Source organism: Thunnus albacares, chromosome 10 (assembly GCF_914725855.1).
Source record: "Thunnus albacares chromosome 10, fThuAlb1.1, whole genome shotgun sequence".
Taxonomy (NCBI): Eukaryota; Metazoa; Chordata; class Actinopteri; order Scombriformes; family Scombridae; genus Thunnus; species Thunnus albacares.
In genome coordinates this window covers 16391622-16410047 of record NC_058115.1, presented here as the reverse complement: position 1 = coordinate 16410047, position 18426 = coordinate 16391622, and the positions used below count along the sequence as shown (strand labels likewise).

The 18426-nt window shown below is 42.4% G+C and overlaps 6 protein-coding genes across 6 annotated transcripts; all 6 read right to left on the bottom strand.

The window, feature by feature from the left end:
• Nucleotides 1–232: 232 nt before the first annotated feature.
• On the bottom strand, nucleotides 233–2796 carry LOC122989828 (protocadherin alpha-C2-like). Its single transcript, XM_044362844.1, has one exon. It carries the CDS (start codon nucleotides 2648–2650, stop codon nucleotides 233–235), a length of 2418 nt encoding a protein of 805 aa, XP_044218779.1. The 5' UTR covers nucleotides 2651–2796.
• Nucleotides 2797–2886: 90 nt separating this feature from the next.
• Nucleotides 2887–5618, bottom strand: LOC122989824 (protocadherin alpha-C2-like). Its single transcript, XM_044362838.1, has one exon. The coding sequence runs from the start codon at nucleotides 5616–5618 to the stop codon at nucleotides 3171–3173; it is 2448 nt and encodes an 815-aa protein (XP_044218773.1). The 3' UTR covers nucleotides 2887–3170.
• Nucleotides 5619–6085: 467 nt separating this feature from the next.
• LOC122989829 (protocadherin alpha-C2-like) lies at nucleotides 6086–8904 on the bottom strand. Its single transcript, XM_044362846.1, has one exon. It carries the CDS (start codon nucleotides 8525–8527, stop codon nucleotides 6110–6112), a length of 2418 nt encoding a protein of 805 aa, XP_044218781.1. The 5' UTR covers nucleotides 8528–8904; the 3' UTR covers nucleotides 6086–6109.
• Nucleotides 8905–8957: 53 nt separating this feature from the next.
• On the bottom strand, nucleotides 8958–11878 carry LOC122989823 (protocadherin alpha-C2-like). Its single transcript, XM_044362836.1, has one exon. The coding sequence runs from the start codon at nucleotides 11575–11577 to the stop codon at nucleotides 9082–9084; it is 2496 nt and encodes an 831-aa protein (XP_044218771.1). The 5' UTR covers nucleotides 11578–11878; the 3' UTR covers nucleotides 8958–9081.
• Nucleotides 11879–11903: 25 nt separating this feature from the next.
• On the bottom strand, nucleotides 11904–14497 carry LOC122990980 (protocadherin alpha-C2-like). The gene is made up of 2 exons (XM_044364569.1): nucleotides 12095–14497; nucleotides 11904–11912 (listed from the first exon to the last, which is right to left on the bottom strand). The coding sequence occupies exons 1-2, from the start codon at nucleotides 14483–14485 to the stop codon at nucleotides 11904–11906; spliced, it is 2400 nt and encodes a 799-aa protein (XP_044220504.1). The 5' UTR covers nucleotides 14486–14497.
• Nucleotides 14498–14519: 22 nt separating this feature from the next.
• On the bottom strand, nucleotides 14520–18025 carry pcdhb (protocadherin b). Its single transcript, XM_044362835.1, has one exon. It carries the CDS (start codon nucleotides 17442–17444, stop codon nucleotides 14940–14942), a length of 2505 nt encoding a protein of 834 aa, XP_044218770.1. The 5' UTR covers nucleotides 17445–18025; the 3' UTR covers nucleotides 14520–14939.
• Nucleotides 18026–18426: the final 401 nt, after the last annotated feature.

Here is an 18426-nt window from a genome sequence, read left to right as displayed (position 1 = left end):
CTATGTGTTCAATACCCAGTAGTTTAGAGAGCAAGCGTGTTTAAACTTTTGGAGGTGAGCTCAAGGTGAGTGACTGTTGCTGAAAGGAAGTTTGACTTATGATTTGTTTGTTTTGTTTTTTTTGCTCTGAACCTGCCTTTAGACACCTCACGACCTCAAATATTGTACGGTGCAAAATGGCAAGTTAAATTATAATAAACATGGCAACATACTAGAGAAAATTAAATTTTCGTCATACCTGCAGAGTGGAAGCTGCTGATTCACTAGTCTCTGACATTCCTGTGCTCCTTGGTATACTAGACACGATGTATCTGGAGCCCTTTGGCACAGGCTGTCTGACCACCAGCTTTCCTTTCCTGGTCTCTGCTAGAAACAGACTGTACCAGTAGGCATCGTTGGAAACCAGGGTGGAGTCTGCGATGGTGGAGTTCCTCTCGCTGATCACACTGTTCCTGCAGGGAGGAGCTGCTTTGCTGGGCTTGGGTTTCTGACACTTGAGCACGATGGTGACCAATATGGTGATCAGCAGGAGAAATGACACCGAGCCCAGACCGATGACCAAATACAGGTTTAGGTCTGAGAAGATGTCATATTCTAGAGGCACCTCAGTCATGTCAGAGTAGGCCTTGACAGCAGTCTCCACTGTGGACAGCTTGATGGTGACTGTAGCAGAGAGAGCAGGGTCCCCGTTGTCCTTGGCAATAACAACCAGTCTCTGGTGACGTGGATCTCTGTAACTGAACATCCTCATAGTCCGGATCTCTCCGTTGTATTGGTCCAGACTGAACAGGGTGGCGTCAGTCACCTGTAGAAACTGGTAGGTAATCCGAGAGTTGTGCACTGAGTCAGTGTCCAAGGCTATTACCTTGGCAACCAGAGAGCCTTTATCAGTGGATCTGGGGATCTTTTCCTCCACTACGGAGCCGTGCGCGCGCCACGGAGAGACAATGACCGGAGCGTTGTCGTTTTGGTCCACAATAATGATGTGGACGGTCACATTGCTGCTGAGTGGAGGAGAGCCAGAGTCTCTGGCCTCGATGTGGAAAAGAAACTCCTTCTCGATCTCATAGTCAAAAGTTTTTAGTGCGTAAAGATTACCATTCTCTGGATTGATGGAGAACAGCATGGACATAGAGGTGTTGGCTATCTCCTTCTCTAGGATGAAATAAACTAGATACTGGTTTTCATGGAGGTCAGGGTCAAACGCAGTGAGTGAACTGAGCAAGGCCCCAGGTGCGTTATTCTCCATTACACGTATAGTATAAAATGACTGAGGGAACTGTGGAACATTGTCATTCACATCCAGCAGCTCTAAAGTCATAGTTTCATTGTCAGATAAAGGAGGAGAACCTCTGTCTGTAACAGTGAAAGTGATTTCATATTCTGGGATCTTCTCACGGTCTAAAGGCTCTGAGACTACTAACTCATAATAGTTATCAGAGGATTCCCTCAGTTTGAAAGGCATATTATCTGGAATATGAAGATCAACCACTCCGTTGTCACCTGAGTCCTTATCATTAACACTAACTACTGCAATCACTGTGTCTAAATCTATGTTTTCACTGACTGGACTCTGAAATGATTTAACAGATATTTCTGGGTGGTTGTCATTCATGTCTTCAACCAGAATTTTTAATGTACATTGTCCTGATAAACTATTGACTCCTTTGTCGGTTGCTATAACTTCCATATCATAAATCCTGAAATCTTCATAATTTAGCATTCCTTTTACAGTAATCTCACCAGTGGAAGGATTCAGATTAAATGTTTCTTGCGTTTTTTCTGACGTATATAAACTGTATGAATATGTTATATCAGAATTTGACCCCTCATCTAAGTCTGTTGCATTTAGATGAATAACAAGGCTTCCAATTGGAGAGTTTTCCATGATTTTAACACTATAGATCGGTTTTTCAAATGTCGGTGCGTTGTCATTTGTGTCCAAAATATGCACAATGATACTGGCAGTGCCAGAACGAGCAGGTGTGCCTCCATCTACAGCTGTGAGTATTAATTTATGGAGAGCCTGCTGCTCCCGATCTAAAGTCTTTGTTAAGATCAAATCAGCAAACTTTGACCCTTCTCTCCCAGTCTGAACTTCAATATTAAAATGTTCACTTTCACTCAGATGGTATGTTTTAACGGAATTGCTTCCAACATCGGGATCAACAGCATTGCTGAGGGAAAATCTCTCCCCTTTTGGTGTTGCTTCAGATATATCTAAATGTATTGCGTCTCTTCGAAATTGTGGGGCGTTGTCGTTCATGTCCAAAATTTCGATTTCTATATTAAAAATTCGTAGAGGGTTTTCTAGTATTACCTCCAGTCTAAGATAGCAAGACGCCGATGACTTTGTAGGGCATATGTATTCCCTGTCTATCTTGTCAACAACATACAGCTCGCCAGTCTCTTTGTTCACATCCAAATATTTTTTGTTTCCAATGATGTCAAGACGCATCTTCCTCTGATTCAGTGTTTTAACATCCAAGCTGAGATCGGTTGCAAGGTTGGCTACAACCGATCCTTCTTTCATTTCCTCCGGTATGGAATAATGAGTCACTGAAGTCGATATGTGGTGAACGAAACACAAAAGAAGAATAACGAGTAGAACGTACCTTTTGCAAGACTGCATTGTTACAAAGGTCTTCATTTTTGTGTGTGTTTGTTAATCGCAGCTCAGTCTATACAACGTGCGTTTCCAGTGAAGTTGAATTTTGCTGTAACGGCCTGGATCCCAAACATATTCCTTTAATTTTAATCCCCGAAATATTTTGGTGCAGAAAAACGGCGACCGCGTTTTCGGAGTGGAGTGTCAGCACGACGGAGCTGTTCGTTTGTTCCACGATCTGCCCCGATGACAACGATTCACTGTCATGGCGTCTGTGGGCTGGCATATTAATGATAAAACAGCGCCACCCTTTATGTTTCACAAGACTCGTTTAACTACGTTTAACATGATGAGCCTTAAAAATTCGTTTTCTTAGTTAAAATGTTATTACTCACTGCAAGTATTGCTGAAAAGAATAATTTTATTTAGCCTATAAATTACCTTTATTAACCTAGCTGACAAACCTTTGTACTTTCGGACTTAAATGCAAAACATAATGTCACTTGAATTTATAAATGCTATTAAACTGATAAATGCTGTGTATGGAAAAAAAATAGCTAGATTAGACGCCTACCTGCAGAGTGGAAGCTGCTGAGTCACTAGTCTCTGACATTCCTGTGCTCCTTGGTATACTGGACACGATGTATCTGGAGCCCTTTGGCACAGGCTGTCTGACCACCAGCTTTCCTTTCCTGGTCTCTGCTAGAAACAGACTGTACCAGTAGGCATCGTTGGAGACCAGAGTGGAGTCTGCGATGGTGGAGTTCCTCTCACTGATCACACTGTTCCTGCAGGGAGGAGCTGCTTTGCTGGGCTTGGGTTTCTGACACTTGAGCACGATGGTGACCAATATGGTGATCAGCAGGAGAAATGACACCGAGCCCAGACCGATGACCAAATACAGGTTTAGGTCTGAGAAGATGTCATATTCTAGAGGCACCTCAGTCATGTCAGAGTAGGCCTTAACAGCAGTCTCCACTGTGGACAGCTTGATGGTGACTGTAGCAGAGAGAGCAGGATCCCCGTTGTCCTTGGCAATAACAACCAGTCTCTGGTGGCGCGGATCTCTGTAACTGAACATCCTCATAGTCCGGATCTCTCCGTTGTATTGGTCCAGACTGAACAAAGTGGCGTCAGTCACCTGTAGAAACTGGTAGGTAATCCGAGAGTTGTGCACCGAGTCGGTGTCTAAGGCTATCACTTTGGCAACCAGAGAGCCTTTATCAGTGGATCTGGGGATCTTTTCCTCCACCATTGAGCCATGCGCGCGCCATGGAGAAACAATGACCGGAGCGTTGTCGTTCTGGTCCACAATAATGATGTGGACGGTCACGTTGCTGCTGAGTGGAGGAGAGCCAGAGTCTCTGGCCTCGATGTGAAAAAGAAACTCCTTCTCGATCTCATAGTCAAAAGTTTTTAATGCGTAAAGATTACCATTCTCTGGATTGATGGAGAACAGCATGGACATGGAGGTGTTGGCTATCTCCTTCTCTAGGATGAAATAAACTAGATACTGGTTTTCATGGAGGTCAGGGTCAAACGCAGTGAGTGAACTGAGCAAGGCCCCAGGTGCGTTATTCTCCATTACACGTATAGTATAAAATGACTGAGGGAACTGTGGAACATTGTCATTCACATCCAGCAGCTCTAAAGTCATAGTTTCATTGTCAGATAAAGGAGGAGAACCTCTGTCTGTAACGGTGAAAGTGATTTCATATTCTGGGATCTTCTCACGGTCTAAAGGCTCTGAGACCACTAACTCATAATAGTTATCAGATGATTCCCTCAGTTTGAAAGGCATATTATCTGGAATATGAAGATCAACCACTCCGTTGTCACCTGAGTCCTTATCATTAACACTAACTACTGCTATCACTGTGTCTAATTCTATGTTTTCACTGACTGGACTCTGAAATGATTTAACTGATATTTCTGGGTGGTTGTCATTCATGTCTTCAACCAGAATTTTTAATGTACATTGACCTGATAAACTATTGGCTCCTTTGTCGGTTGCTATAACCTCCATATCATAAATCCTGAAGTCTTCATAATTTAGCATTCCTTTTACAGTAATCTCACCAGTGGAAGGATTCAGATTAAATGTTTCTTGCGTTTTCTCTGACGTATATAAACTGTATGAATATGTTATATCAGAATTTGAGCCCTCATCTAAGTCTGTTACATTAAGATGAATAACAAGACTTCCAATTGGGGAATTTTCCATGATTTCAACACTATAGATCGGTTTTTCAAATGTGGGCGCGTTATCATTTGTGTCTAAAACCTGAACAATAATACTGGCAGTGCCAGAACGAGCAGGTGTGCCCCCATCTACAGCTGTGAGTATTAAATTATGAACAGCCTGCTGCTCACGATCCAAAGTCTTTTTCAGTATGAGATCAGCAAACTTCGACCCATCTCTTCCAGTCTGAACTTCAATGTTAAAATGTTCACTGGCACTCAGATAGTATGTTTTTACCGAATTGAGTCCGACATCGGGGTCAACTGCATTACTTAGCGAAAATCTTTCTCCGGCAGGCGTTGACTCAGATATGTCCAAATGTATGATGTCTCTTCGAAATTGTGGGGCGTTGTCATTTATGTCCAAAATCTCTAGCTCGATGTTAAATATACGCACGGGATTTTCAAGTATCACTTCCATTTTCAAGTAGCACGACGTCAGCATTTTCGTACAAATGTGTTCCCTGTCAATTTTCTCTGCAACATAAAGCTCCCCGGTTTCTTTGTTCACATCCAGATATTTTTTGTTGGCGATCAGATCAAGACGCATCTTCCTCTGATTCAGTGTTTTAACATCCAGGCTGAGATCGGTAGCAAGGTTGGCGACAACTGATCCTTCCTTCATCTCCTCGGGGATGGAATAATGAGTCACTGAAGCAGTTACATGATGAACCAAAGAAAAAAGAATAACGAGCGCCACGTACCTTTTACATGTCTGCATTGTTACATCGGACCGCATTGTTGTTCCTCTGTTCACTGCGCAACGCATGTCAGACGATATAAAAGATTTTCTAGAGATTTAGAACGTTACTGTTAATATCTTAATCCAAATGTGTTCGTTATTTTTTTAATTCCGGGGGTATTTCGTCGGAGAAATGAGCAAAATGCATTTCTGGCCTTTCGTGTGAGTTTCAGCACCACGGAGCTGTCCGGCTGTTTTAAGCTATACCGTACTTAGGAATTACTGTCATGGCGACCGTGGAATAGTATTTTATCGAGTAAACAGCGCCACTCTTTGCATATTTTGGAACTATGTATTCAACATCCGGTAGTTTAGAGAGCAAGCGTGTTTAAACCTATGGAGGTGAGTTCAAGATAATTGACTGTAGCCGAAAGGAAGTCTGTTTTTTGATTTCTTTGTTTTCCTTTTTGCTCTGAACCTACCTTTAGATACCTTATGGCCTCAAATATTGTATGACGGAAAATGGCAAGATAAATTATAGTAAACATTGCAACATACAACAGAAAATTAAACTTCCTTCATACCTGCAGAGTGGAAGCTGCTGAGTCACTAGTCTCTGACATTCCTGTGCTCCTTGGTATACTGGACACGATGTATCTGGAGCCCTTTGGTACAGGCTGTCTGACCACCAGCTTTCCTTTCCTGGTCTCTGCTAGAAACAGACTGTACCAGTAGGCATCGTTGGAGACCAGAGTGGAGTCTGCGATGGTGGAGTTCCTCTCACTGATCACACTGTTCCTGCAAGGAGGAGCTGCTTTGCTGGGCTTGGGTTTCTGACACTTGAGCACGATGGTGACCAATATGGTGATCAGCAGGAGAAATGACACCGAGCCCAGACCGATGACCAAATACAGGTTTAGGTCTGAGAAGATGTCATATTCTAGAGGCACCTCAGTCATGTCAGAGTAGGCCTTAACAGCAGTCTCCACTGTGGACAGTTTGATGGTGACTGTAGCAGAGAGAGCAGGATCCCCGTTGTCCTTGGCAATAACAACCAGTCTCTGGTGTCGCGGATCTCTGTAACTGAACATCCTCATAGTCCGGATCTCTCCGTTGTACTGGTCCAGACTGAACAAGGTGGCGTCAGTCACCTGTAGAAACTGGTAGGTAATCCGAGAGTTGTGCACCGAGTCGGTGTCCAAGGCTATTACCTTGGCAACCAGAGAGCCTTTATCGGTGGATCTGGGGATCTTTTCCTCCACTACGGAGCCGTGCGCGCGCCACGGAGAGACAATGACCGGAGCATTGTCGTTTTGGTCCACAATAATGATGTGGACGGTCACATTGCTGCTGAGTGGAGGAGAGCCAGAGTCTCTGGCCTCGATGTGGAAAAGAAACTCCTTCTCGATCTCATAGTCAAAAGTTTTTAGTGCGTAAAGATTACCATTCTCTGGATTGATGGAGAACAGCATGGACATGGAGGTGTTGGCTATCTCCTTCTCTAGGATGAAATAAACTAGATACTGGTTTTCATGGAGGTCAGGGTCAAACGCAGTGAGTGAACTGAGCAAGGCCCCAGGTGCGTTATTCTCCATTACACGTATAGTATAAAATGACTGAGGGAACTGTGGAACATTGTCATTCACATCCAGCAGCTCTAAAGTCATAGTTTCATTGTCAGATAAAGGAGGAGAACCTCTGTCTGTAACAGTGAAAGTGATGTCGTATTCTGGGACCTTCTCACGGTCTAAAGGCTCTGAGACCACTAACTCATAATAGTTATCAGAGGATTCCCTCAGTTTGAAAGGCATATTATCTGGAATATGAAGATCAACCACTCCATTGTCACCTGAGTCCTTATCATTAACACTAACTACTGCTATCACTGTGTCTAATTCTATGTTTTCACTGACTGGACTCTGAAATGATTTAACTGATATTTCTGGGTGGTTGTCATTCATGTCTTCAACTACAATTTTTAATGTACATTGACCTGATAAACTATTGGCTCCTTTGTCGGTTGCTATAACTTCCATATCATAAATCCTGAAATCTTCATAATTTAGCATTCCTTTTACAGTTATCTCACCCGTGGAAGGATTCAGATTAAATGTTTCTTGCGTTTTCTCTGACGTATATAAACTGTATGAGTATGTTATATCAGAATTTGAGCCCTCATCTAAGTCTGTTGCATTTAGATGAATAACAAGGCTTCCAATTGGAGAATTTTCCATTATTTTTATATTGTAACTTACTTTCTCAAATGTAGGAGCGTTGTCATTTGTGTCCAAAACATGAACAATAATGCTGACAGTGCCTGATCGAGCAGGTGTTCCTCCGTCTACAGCTGTAAGTATTAAATTATGAACAGCCTGCTGCTCACGATCTAAATTCTTTGTTAAGATTAATTCTGCAAACTTCGAACCATCTCTTCCAGTCTGGACTTCAATATTAAAATGTTCACTTTCACTCAGATGGTACGTTTTAACGGAATTGCTTCCAACATCGGGATCAACAGCATTGCTGAGGGAAAATCTCTCCCCTTTCGGTGTTGCTTCAGATATATCTAAATGTATGGCGTCTCGTCGAAACTGTGGGGCGTTGTCGTTCATATCCAAAATTTCTAGTTCTATATTAAAAATTCGTAGCGGATTTTCTAATATTACCTCCAGTTTCAAGTAGCACGACGTTGACGACTTTGTAGTGCAAATATATTCCCTGTCTATCTTCTCAACAACATACAGCTCACCAGTCTCTTTGTTCACATCCAGATATTTTTTGTTTGCAATGATGTCAAGACGCATCTTCCTCTGATTCAGTGTATTAACGTCCAAGCTTAGATCGGTTGCAAGGTTGGCTACAACCGATCCTTCTTTCATTTCCTCCGGTATGGAATAATGAGTCACTGAAGTCGATATGTGGTGAACGAAACATAAGATAAGAATAACGAGTAGAACGTACCTTTTGCAAGACTGCATTGTTACAAAGGTCTCCATTGTTGTGTGTGTTTGTTAATCGCAGCTCAGTCTATACAACGTGTGTTTCCAGTGAAGTTGAATTTTGCTGTAACGGCCTGGATCCCAAGCATATTCCTATAATTTTAATCCCTGAAATATTTTGGTGCAGAAAAACGGCGACCGCGTTTTCGGAGTGGAGTTTCAGCACCACGGAGCTGTTCGTTTGTTTCACGATCTGCCCTGATGACAACGATTCACTGTCATGGCGTCTGTGGGCTGGCATATTAATGATAAAACAGCGCCACCCTTTATGTTTCACAAGACTTGTTTAACTGCGTTTAATATGACACGCCTTCGTTTACTTAGTTAAAATGTGAGATAAAACTGAATACACACTGCAGGTATTGCTGAAAAGAATAATTGCATCTAGCCTACTTGTTTAACTGCGTTTACTATGATGCACCATAAGAGATTGTTTTCTTAGTATCTCTGTCAGATAAAACTGAGTACACACTGCAGGTATTGCTGAAAAGAATAATTGCATCTAGCCTATAGATATTCTTTATGAGCCTAGCTGATGAAACTGTGTATTCTCATAATCTAATACAAAACATTATGTCACTGAAATTGATAAATGCTAAATATGACAGGAAATGTGTAGATTGGACTCCTACCTGCAGAGTAGAAGCCGCTGAGTCACTAGTCTCTGACATTCCTGTGCTCCTTGGTATACTGGACACGATGTATCTGGAGCCCTTTGGCACAGGCTGTCTGACCACCAGCTTTCCTTTCCTGGTCTCTGCTAGAAACAGACTGTACCAGTAGGCATCGTTGGAGACCAGAGTGGAGTCTGCGATGGTGGAGTTCCTCTCACTGATTACACTGTTCCTGCAGGGAGGAGCTGCTTTGCTGGGCTTGGGTTTCTGACACTTGAGCACGATGGTGACCAATATGGTGATCAGCAGGAGAAATGACACCGAGCCCAGACCGATGACCAAATACAGGTTTAGGTCTGAGAAGATGTCATATTCTAGAGGCACCTCAGTCATGTCAGAGTAGGCCTTAACAGCAGTCTCCACTGTGGACAGCTTGATGGTGACTGTAGCAGAGAGAGCAGGATCCCCGTTGTCCTTGGCAATAACAACCAGTCTCTGGTGGCGCGGATCTCTGTAACTGAACATCCTCATAGTCCGGATCTCTCCGTTGTATTGGTCCAGACTGAACAGGGTGGCGTCAGTCACCTGTAGAAACTGGTAGGTAATCCGAGAGTTGTGCACCGAGTCGGTGTCTAAGGCTATCACTTTAGCAACCAGGGAGCCTTTATCGGTGGATCTGGGGATCTTTTCCTCCACCACCGAGCCGTGTGCGCGCCACGGAGAGACAATGACCGGAGCATTGTCGTTTTGGTCCACAATAATGATGTGGACGGTCACGTTGCTGCTGAGTGGAGGAGAGCCAGAGTCTCTGGCCTCTATGTGGAAAAGAAACTCCTTCTCGATCTCATAGTCAAAAGTTTTTAATGCGTAAAGGTTACCATTCTCTGGATTGATGGAGAACAGCATAGACATGGAGGTGTTGGCTATCTCTTTCTCTAGGATGAAATAAACTAGATACTGGTTTTCATGGAGGTCAGGGTCAAACGCAGTGAGTGAACTGAGCAGGGCCCCAGGTGCGTTATTCTCCATTACACGTATAGTATAAAATGACTGAGGGAACTGTGGAACATTGTCATTAACATCCAGCAGCTCTAAAGTCATAGTTTCATTGTCAGATAAAGGAGGAGAACCTCTGTCTGTAACAGTGAAAGTGATTTCATATTCTGGGACCTTCTCACGGTCTAAAGGCTCTGAAACTACTAACTCATAATAGTTATCAGATGATTCCCTCAGTTTGAAAGGCATATTATCTGGAATATGAAGATCAACCACTCCATTGTCCCCTGAGTCCTTATCATTAACACTAACTACTGCTATCACTGTGTCTAATTCTATGTTTTCACTGACTGGACTCTGAAATGATTTAACTGATATTTCTGGGTGGTTGTCATTCATGTCTTCAACCAGAATTTTTAATGTACATTGACCTGATAAACTATTGACTCCTTTGTCGGTTGCTATAACTTCCATATCATAAATCCTGAAATCTTCATAATTTAGCATTCCTTTTACAGTAATCTCACCAGTGGAAGGATTCAGATTAAATGTTTCTTGCGTTTTTTCTGACGTATATAAACTGTATGAATATGTTATATCAGAATTTGAGCCCTCATCTAAGTCTGTTGCATTTAGATGAATAACAAGACTTCCAATTGGAGAATTTTCCATTATTTTAACACTATAGATCGGTTTTTCAAATGTGGGCGCGTTGTCATTTGTGTCTAAAACCTGAACTATAACACTGGCAGTGCCAGAACGAGCAGGTGTGCCTCCATCTACAGCTGTGAGTATTAAATTATGAACAGCCTGCTGCTCACGATCTAAAGTCTTTTTCAAGATCAGATCGGCAAACTTCGAATCCTCTCTCCCGGTCTGCACTTCAATATTAAAATGTTCGCTTTCACTCAGATGGTATGTTTTAACCGAATTGCTTCCAACATCGGGATCAACAGCATTGCTGAGGGAAAATCTCTCCCCTTTTGGTGTTGCTTCAGATATATCTAAATATATGGCGTCTCTTCGAAATTGTGGGGCGTTGTCGTTCATGTCCAAAATTTCCACTTCTATATTAAAAATTCGTAGAGGGTTTTCTAGTATTACCTCCATTCTAAGATAGCAAGACTCAGATGACTTTGCAGCGCAAATATATTCCCTGTCAATCTTCTCAACAACATACAACTCACCAGTCTCTTTGTTCACATCCAGATATTTTTTGTTTCCAATGATGTCAAGACGCATCTTCCTCTGATTCAGTGTTTTAACATCCAAGCTGAGATCGGTTGCAAGGTTGGCTACAACCGATCCTTCTTTCATTTCCTCCGGTATGGAATAATGAGTCACTGAAGTCGATATGTGGTGAACGAAAGAAAAAAGAAGAAGAAGAACGAGTAGAACGTACCTTTTGCAAGACCGCATTGTTACAAAGGTCCCCATTGTTGTGTATGTGTTTACCGCAGCTCAGTCTATACAACGTGCGTTTCCACTGAAGTCAAATTCCGTGCAATGGCCTGGATCCCAAACATATTCCTATAATTTTAATCCCTGGAATATTTCGGTGCAAAAAACGGCGACCGCATTTTCGGAGTGGAGTTTCAGCACCACGGAGCTGTCCGTTTGTTTCACGATCTGCCCTGATGACAACGATTCACTGTCATGGCGTCTGTGGGCTGGCATATTAATGATAAAACAGCGCCACCGTTTATGTTTCACGAGACTTGTTTAACTGCGTTTACTATGATGCACCATAAGAGATTGTTTTCTTAGTATCTCTGTCAGATAAAATTGAGTAACCACTGCAGATATTGCTGAAATGAATAATTGCATCTAGCCTATAGATGTTCTTTATTAGCCTGGCTGATGAAGCTGTGTATTCCTATAATTCAATACAAAACATGTCACTGAAATTGATAAATACTAAATATAAAAGGAAATATCTAGATTGAACTCCTACCTGTAGAGTAGAAGCCGCTGAGTCGCTAGTCTCTGACATTCCTGTGCTCCTTGGTATACTGGACACGATATATCTGGAGCCTTTTGGCACAGGCTGTCTGACCACCAGCTTTCCTTTCCTGGTCTCTGCTAGAAACAGACTGTACCAGTAGGCATCGTTGGAGACCAGAGTGGAGTCTGCGATGGTGGAGTTCCTCTCACTGATCACACTGTTCCTGCAAGGAGGAGCTGCCTTACTGGGCTTGGGTTTCTGACACTTGAGCACGATGGTGACCAATATGGTGATCAGCAGGAGAAATGACACCGAGCCCAGACCGATGACCAAATACAGGTTTAGGTCTGAGAAGATGTCATATTCTAGAGGCACCTCAGTCATGTCAGAGTAGGCCTTAACAGCAGTCTCCACTGTGGACAGCTTGATGGTGACTGTAGCAGAGAGAGCAGGATCCCCGTTGTCCTTGGCAATAACAACCAGTCTCTGGTGGCGCGGATCTCTGTAACTGAACATCCTCATAGTCCGGATCTCTCCGTTGTATTGGTCCAGACTGAACAAGGTGGCGTCAGTCACCTGTAGAAACTGGTAGGTAATCCGAGAGTTGTGCACCGAGTCGGTGTCTAAGGCTATCACCTTGGCAACCAGAGAGCCTTTATCGGTGGATCTGGGGATCTTTTCCTCCACTACGGAGCCGTGCGCGCGCCACGGAGAGACAATGACCGGAGCGTTGTCGTTCTGGTCCACAATAATGATGTGGACGGTCACGTTGCTGCTGAGTGGTGGAGAACCAGAGTCTCTGGCCTCTATGTGGAAAAGAAACTCTTTCTCGATCTCATAGTCAAAAGTTTTTAATGCGTAAAGGTTACCATTCTCTGGATTGATGGAGAACAGCATGGACATGGAGGTGTTGGCTATCTCCTTCTCTAGGATGAAATAAACTAGATACTGGTTTTCATGGAGGTCAGGGTCAAACGCAGTGAGTGAACTGAGCAAGGCCCCAGGTGCATTATTCTCCATTACACGTATAGTATAAAATGACTGAGGGAACTGTGGAACATTGTCATTCACATCCAGCAGCTCTAAAGTCATAGTTTCATTGTCAGATAAAGGAGGAGAACCTCTGTCTGTAACAGTGAAAGTGATGTCGTATTCTGGGACCTTCTCACGGTCTAAAGGCTCTGAGACCACTAACTCATAATAGTTATCAGAGGATTCCCTCAGTTTGAAAGGCATATTATCTGGAATATGAAGATCAACCACTCCGTTGTCACCTGAGTCCTTATCATTAACACTAACTACTGCTATCACTGTGTCTAATTCTATGTTTTCACTGACTGGACTCTGAAATGATTTAACAGATATTTCTGGATGGTTGTCATTCATGTCTTCAACTACAATTTTTAATGTACATTGTCCTGTTAAACTATTGGCCCCTTTGTCTGTTGCTATAACTTCCATATCATAAATCTTGAAATCTTCATAATTTAGCATTCCTTTTACAGTTATCTCACCAGTGGAAGGATTCAGATTAAATGTTTCTTGCGTTTTCTCTGACGTATATAAACTATATGAATATGTTATATCAGAATTTGAGCCCTCATCTAAGTCTGTTGCATTTAGATGAATTACAAGACTTCCAATTGGAGAATTTTCCATTATTTTTATATTGTAACTTACTTTCTCAAATGTAGGAGCGTTGTCATTTGTATCCAGAACATGTACAATAACACTGGCAGTGCCAGAACGAGCAGGTGTGCCTCCATCTACAGCTGTTAGTATTAAATTATGAACAGCCTGCTGCTCCCGATCTAAACTCTTTGTTAAGATTAATTCGGCAAACTTCGACTCCTCTCTTCCAGTCTGAACTTCAATATTAAAATGTTCACTTTCACTCAGATGGTACGTTTTAAGTGAATTACTTCCAACATCAGGATCGACAGCATTACTGAGAGAGAATCTCTCCCCTTTCGGCGTTGCTTCGGATATATCTAAATGTATGGCGTCTCTTCGAAACTGTGGGGCGTTGTCGTTCATATCCAAAATTTCTACTTCTATATTAAAGATTCGTAGTGGATTTTCTAGTATTACCTCCATTCTAAGATAACAAGATGACTTTGCAGGACAAATATATTCCCTGTCTATCTTCTCAACAACATACAGCTCGCCAGTCTCTTTGTTCACATCCAGATATTTTTTGTTTGCAATGATGTCAAGACGCATCTTCCTCTGATTCAGTGTTTTAACATCCAAGCTGAGATCGGTTGCAAGGTTGGCTACAACCGATCCTTCTTTCATTTCCTCCGGTATGGAATAATGAGTCACTGAAGTCGATATGTGGTGAACGAAAGAAAAAAGAAGAAGAAGAACGAGTAGAACGTACCTTTTGCAAGACTGCATTGTTACAAAGGTCTCTATTGTTGTGTGTGTTTGTTAATCGCAGCTCAGTCTATACAACGTGTGTTTCCAGTGAAGTTGAATTTTGCTGTAACGGCCTGGATCCCAAGCATATTCCTATAATTTTAATCCCTGAAATATTTTTGTGCAGAAAAACGGCGACCGCGTTTTCGGAGTGGAGTTTCAGCACCACGGAGCTGTCCGTTTGTTTCACGATCTGCCCTGATGACAACGATTCACTGTCATGGCGTCTGTGGGCTGGCATATTACTGATAAAACAGCGCCACCCTTTATGTTTCACAAGACTTGTTTAACTGTGTTTAATATGACACACCTTCGTTTACTTAGTTAAAATGTGAGATAAAACTGAGTACACACTGCAGGTATTGCTGAAAAGAACAATTGCATTTAGCCTATAGATGTTCTTTATGAGCCTAGCTGATGAAACTGTGTATTCTCATAATTTAATACAAAAAATTATGTCACTGAAATTGATAAATGCTAAATATGACAGGAAATGTGTAGATTGGACTCCTACCTGCAGAGTAGAAGCCGCTGAGTCGCTAGTCTCTGACATTCCTGTGCTCCTTGGTATACTGGACACGATATATCTGGAGCCTTTTGGCACAGGCTGTCTGACCACTAGCTTTCCTTTCCTGGTCTCTGCTAGAAACAGACTGTACCAGTAGGCATCGTTGGAGACCAGAGTGGAGTCTGCGATGGTGGAGTTCCTCTCACTGATCACACTGTTCCTGCAGGGAGGAGCTGCCTTGCTGGGCTTGGGTTTCTGACACTTGAGCACGATGGTGACCAATATGGTGATCAGCAGGAGAAATGACACCGAGCCCAGACCGATGACCAAATACAGGTTTAGGTCTGAGAAGATGTCATATTCTAGAGGCACCTCAGTCATGTCAGAGTAGGCCTTAACAGCAGTCTCCACTGTGGACAGCTTGATGGTGACTGTAGCAGAGAGGGCAGGATCCCCGTTGTCCTTGGCAACAACAACCAGTCGCTGGTGTCGCGGATCTCTGTAACTGAACATCCTCATAGTCCGGATCTCTCCGTTGTATTGGTCCAGACTGAACAAAGTGGCGTCAGTCACCTGTAGAAACTGGTAGGTAATCCGAGAGTTGTGCACCGAGTCGGTGTCTAAGGCTATCACCTTAGCAACCAGAGAGCCTTTATCAGTGGATCTGGGGATCTTTTCCTCCACCATTGAGCCGTGTGCGCGCCACGGAGAGACTATGACCGGAGCGTTGTCGTTCTGGTCCACAATAATGATGTGGACGGTCACGTTGCTGCTGAGTGGTGGAGAACCAGAGTCTCTGGCCTCGATGTGGAAAAGAAACTCCTTCTCAATCTCATAGTCAAAAGTTTTTAGTGCGTAAAGATTACCGTTCTCTGGATTGATGGAGAACAGCATGGACATGGAGGTGTTGGCTATCTCCTTCTCTAGGATGAAATAAACTAGATACTGGTTTTCATGGAGGTCAGGGTCAAACGCAGTAAGCGAACTGAGCAGGGCCCCAGGTGCGTTATTCTCCATTACACGTATCGTATAAAATGACTGAGGGAACTGTGGAACATTGTCATTAACATCCAGCAGATGCAGAGTTATTGTTTCGTTATCAGATAATGGCGGCGCTCCTGCATCTGTCACAATCAGTGTGATGTCATATTCAGGTTTTGATTCACGATCTAAGGCTTCTGACACTATGAGCTTGTAAAGCATAGGCCTGTCTGATGACTTGTTAAGAATAAAGGGCATGGGCTGATATATGGATAAGCTTACTTTTCCATTGTCACCAGTGTCTCTGTCACTTATGCCTATCAAAGCTATGACACTTCCTACTGGGATGTTCTCATCCACTGTATTTTTAACAGACTGTATGGTGATTTCTGGATAATTGTCATTCATATCCGTCACGTAAACGACTACTTTACATTGGCCCAGTAAGGGATATGCCCCTTTATCCCTTGCTTCAATGTGCATCTCATAAAATTTCATATCCTCATAGTCAATCGTTCCCTTCACAGTTATCTCTCCTGTGTTGGGGTTCAACGCAAATACATCTTGTGTTTTTTCTGACGTGTAAAGGGTGAATGAGTACACTATCTCTGAATTCAGACCCTCGTCAAGATCTGTAGCGTTGAGCTTCATCACTGTGGCTCCGATTGGGGAATTTTCAGTCATGTTAATTGTGTAAGTCTGCTTGTCAAACCGAGGAGGGTTGTCGTTTGTATCCTGTACTCTAACAATAATATTGGCAGTGCCGGAGCGCACAGGGACTCCGCCGTCCACAGCAGTCAGGATTAAATTATGAACAGCCTTCTCCTCTCTGTCTAAAGACTTGGTCAACACCAAATCAACATATTGAGTTCCGTCACTGCCCGTCTGAATTTCAATGGTGAAATGTTCACTGACACTGAGTTTGTATGTTTTAATTGTATTTAGGCCAACATCTGGATCCACAGCATTAGGCAGGGAGAATCTCTCTCCCGGTGTTGCCGATTCTGAAACATCTAGCTCTACTCTGTCGCGTCGAAAATGCGGAGCGTTATCATTTATGTCCGTTATTCCGAGCTCTATGTTGAAGATACGTAAGGGGCTTTCTATGATAACATCAAGCTTTAAAAAACAGGACGTGGGTTTCGCTGGACAAAGATATTCCCTGTCCATTTTTTCCACGATATACAACTCCCCTGTCTTTTTATTTACATCTAGATATTTTTTGTTGTGGAAAATATCAAGTTTTACCTCCCGTTGTGCCAAACCTCCAAGCTCAAGTCCCAAATCCGCAGCGAGATTAGCCACAACAGAGCCCCTTTCCATCTCCTCGGCTATGGAGTATCGTGTCACAGACAAAGCAGTTGGCCATACTGCACACAAGACAAAGACAGTGGTCCAAAAAATCATCCTTTCCTCTGCGGGAAAAAATACAGCAGATTCTGGAAGCATGTGTTGTTCTTGTTGATTTTAAAGCTTTGACAAAAATACTTTGCTCATGTCCTAAGGTCCTGTTGTTAATTTAAAAATAAAAAGCACATCTTCCACAAAGATGTGTCCTACACCCTTTAAAATGGGTGTGTCATGACTTCCAGGAATGAGATGCATTATGCTTTACAGGTCAACAGTGACACCATGTGACAGAGACTGTACATAGTGCAGTAAATGTTATATAAGCAGCTTTGTTGGGCAAGAACTGACCAAAATGTGCTTTCACAGAACAGTGACATGTAGCAGGATTTATTCATGTATTTTTAATTTTTTTTTGTGGAAGGGCCTCCCTTTTCAAATTTCCCTCAAGAACATATTGATTTTAAAACTGATCACTGTAAGCCAAAATGCCAAGTGCTTCCCAGTCACAATGTATTTTACATTAAAGTTTGTTTTTTGGGGGTTTTTTACATTTAAGTTAACCATATTTGTTTGTGTCTTGGTGAATATTGATTAAATCAGTGTCACAAAAACCCAGACAGCAATCCAAAGTATTGGAAAACTAAGAAAAAACACCTTTGTTTGCAATATTAATTAAAATATAAGGATATATATATATATATATATACACACACACACACAGTAGGTTGGGTCAACATTGTTCCAGTCAGCCAATAATTGTAAATAGGTCTGTATATTTGTCAGAAACATGACTTCACACAGCAGTAGCTGATGTTTTTAACAAGGTATCTACAGGTCTTGAAAAGTCTTAAAAAGCATTGTATCCTCAAAATTTATGCCTAGAAATTGTTAAAAAGTCTTAAATGTAATTGACAAAAGTCTTAAGTATTATCTCTTACTTGCTGTAGGCAGTAATGTTAGCTATTAAATGGATTTTGTATGTGATTGCAGGCTGTCAGCAGATGTTATGCATCTATATAATAAAAGAAGGATTGTTTCAACAGTGCATTTTGCTGCAGGAAGCTGCGTCATTATTTTTTTC